Consider the following 1,843-nt stretch of genomic DNA (forward strand, 5'->3'; position numbering starts at 1 on the left):
CTACATTTTGAAGTGTTGCATTTTGATTCAAGTGGCTGGCCAAAGTAGTAAGTGTAACACAACTCTGTTTTTGTTAGTCACTTTTTGTTAAATCACATAAATAGTACTCTTCCATTTCAGAGCCTGGATGTTGCCCCTGAGGCTAATATCCATATCATGCTGAAATCAATAGAACAGGGGACAAAAGTTAAGTGTTCTACATTATGACATCATTAAAATACTGCTACTACAATGTTAAAACATTCTACATTGTGACATTAATTCATTGATATCATGAAACAACTCGTTCATGTATGAACTTTTATCAGATTATCTCTAGTCACAGCTAAGAGGTTTCTCTCCTGTGTGTGTTCTCTGGTGTAGAGTTAGATTGCTAGATGCAGCAAAACTCTTTCCACATTGATCACAGCTATAAGGTTTCTCTCCTGTGTGTGTTCTCTGGTGCAATGTCAGCTGGCCAGATTGAACAAAACTCTTCCCACATTGAGTACAGCTGTAGGGTTTCTCTCCTGTGTGTATTCTCTGGTGCACGGTCAGATCTGTAGATTGAACAAAACTCTTCCCACATTGACCACAGCTATAAGGTTTATCTCCTGTGTGTATTCTCTGGTGTCGAGTCAGATGGCTAGATGTAGTTAAACTCTTCCCACATTGATCACAGCTATAGGATTTCTCTCCTGTGTGTGTTCTCTGGTGCAATGTCAGATGGCCAGATTTAACAAAAGTCTTCCCACATTGATCACAGCCATAAGATTTCTCTCCTGTGTGTGTTCTCTGGTGTCGAGTCAGCTGGCCAGATTGAACAAAACTCTTCCCACATTGACCACAGCTATAAGGTTTCTCTCCTGTGTGTATTCTCTGGTGTAGAGTCAGAATGCTAGATGCAGCAAAACTCTTTCCACATTGATCACAGCTATAAGGTTTATTTCCTGTGTGTGTTATCTGGTGTAACTTCAGCTGGCCAGATTGAACAAAACTCTTCCCACATTGACCACAGCTATAAGGTTTCTCTCCTGTGTGTATTCTCTGGTGTAGAGTCAGAATGCTAGATGAAGCAAAACTTTTCCCACATTGACCACAGCTATAAGGTTTCTCTCCTGTGTGTATTCTCTGGTGCACTGTCAGATCTGAAGATTGAACAAAACTCTTCCCACATTGCCCACAGCTATAAGGTTTATCGCCCGTGTGTATTCTCTGGTGTTTAGTCAGACCACTAGAGTCAGTAAAACTCTTCCCACATTGATCACAGCTATATGGTTTCTCTCCTGTGTGTATTCTCTGGTGCACTGTCAGATGGCCAGATCGAACAAAACTCTTCCCACATTGATCACAGCCATAAGGTTTCTCTTCTGTGTGTCTTCTCTGGTGTCGAGTCAGATGGCTAGATGAAGTAAAACTCTTCCCACATTGAGTACAGCTTAAAGATTTCTCTCCTGTGTGTGTTCTCTGATGAATTTTAATGCCTGCTGAGGAGGTGAATCTCTTCCCACAGTCAGAGCAGCAGTGAGTTCTCTTCCCTGTGGATCTCTGCTGGTGTTTCTTGAGGTGTTCTGATCTGGAAAGACTCTTCTCTGCCTCGTCAGCATCATGAGGTTGTTGAGGCTCCCCAGAGGATCCACGACTGTCCCGCCTCTCTCCTGTGTGAACGACAAAGTCAGACAGATGGTTAAAGGCCCACAACAGCAGAAATCCATTGTTTATTTGAGGTAAAAGGTGATGCCCAGATCATACCCATGAAGTTGTACAACAATTGACGTCTTAAGTTATTTGACCATTAAGACAAGCAACAATCATATTTTGTCTTGTTTTCACAATAGTGGTAACTAGAAATAAGTTATTCATG

At 41.8% G+C, this 1,843-nt stretch overlaps 1 protein-coding gene across 1 annotated transcript; it reads right to left on the reverse strand.

Annotated features, from left to right (window-relative positions):
• Positions 1–474: 474 nt before the first annotated feature.
• LOC115148375 (zinc finger protein 2 homolog) lies at positions 475–1,455 on the reverse strand (the record flags this gene model as incomplete). Its single annotated transcript, XM_029690276.1, has 2 exons — positions 475–631; positions 968–1,455. Coding segments are annotated over 2 exons (645 nt in total), but the record flags the coding sequence as incomplete, so codon positions are not given.
• Between the last annotated feature and the right edge of the window lie 388 nt (positions 1,456–1,843).

This window comes from Salmo trutta, chromosome 15 (genome assembly GCF_901001165.1).
Source record: "Salmo trutta chromosome 15, fSalTru1.1, whole genome shotgun sequence".
Taxonomy (NCBI): Eukaryota; Metazoa; Chordata; class Actinopteri; order Salmoniformes; family Salmonidae; genus Salmo; species Salmo trutta.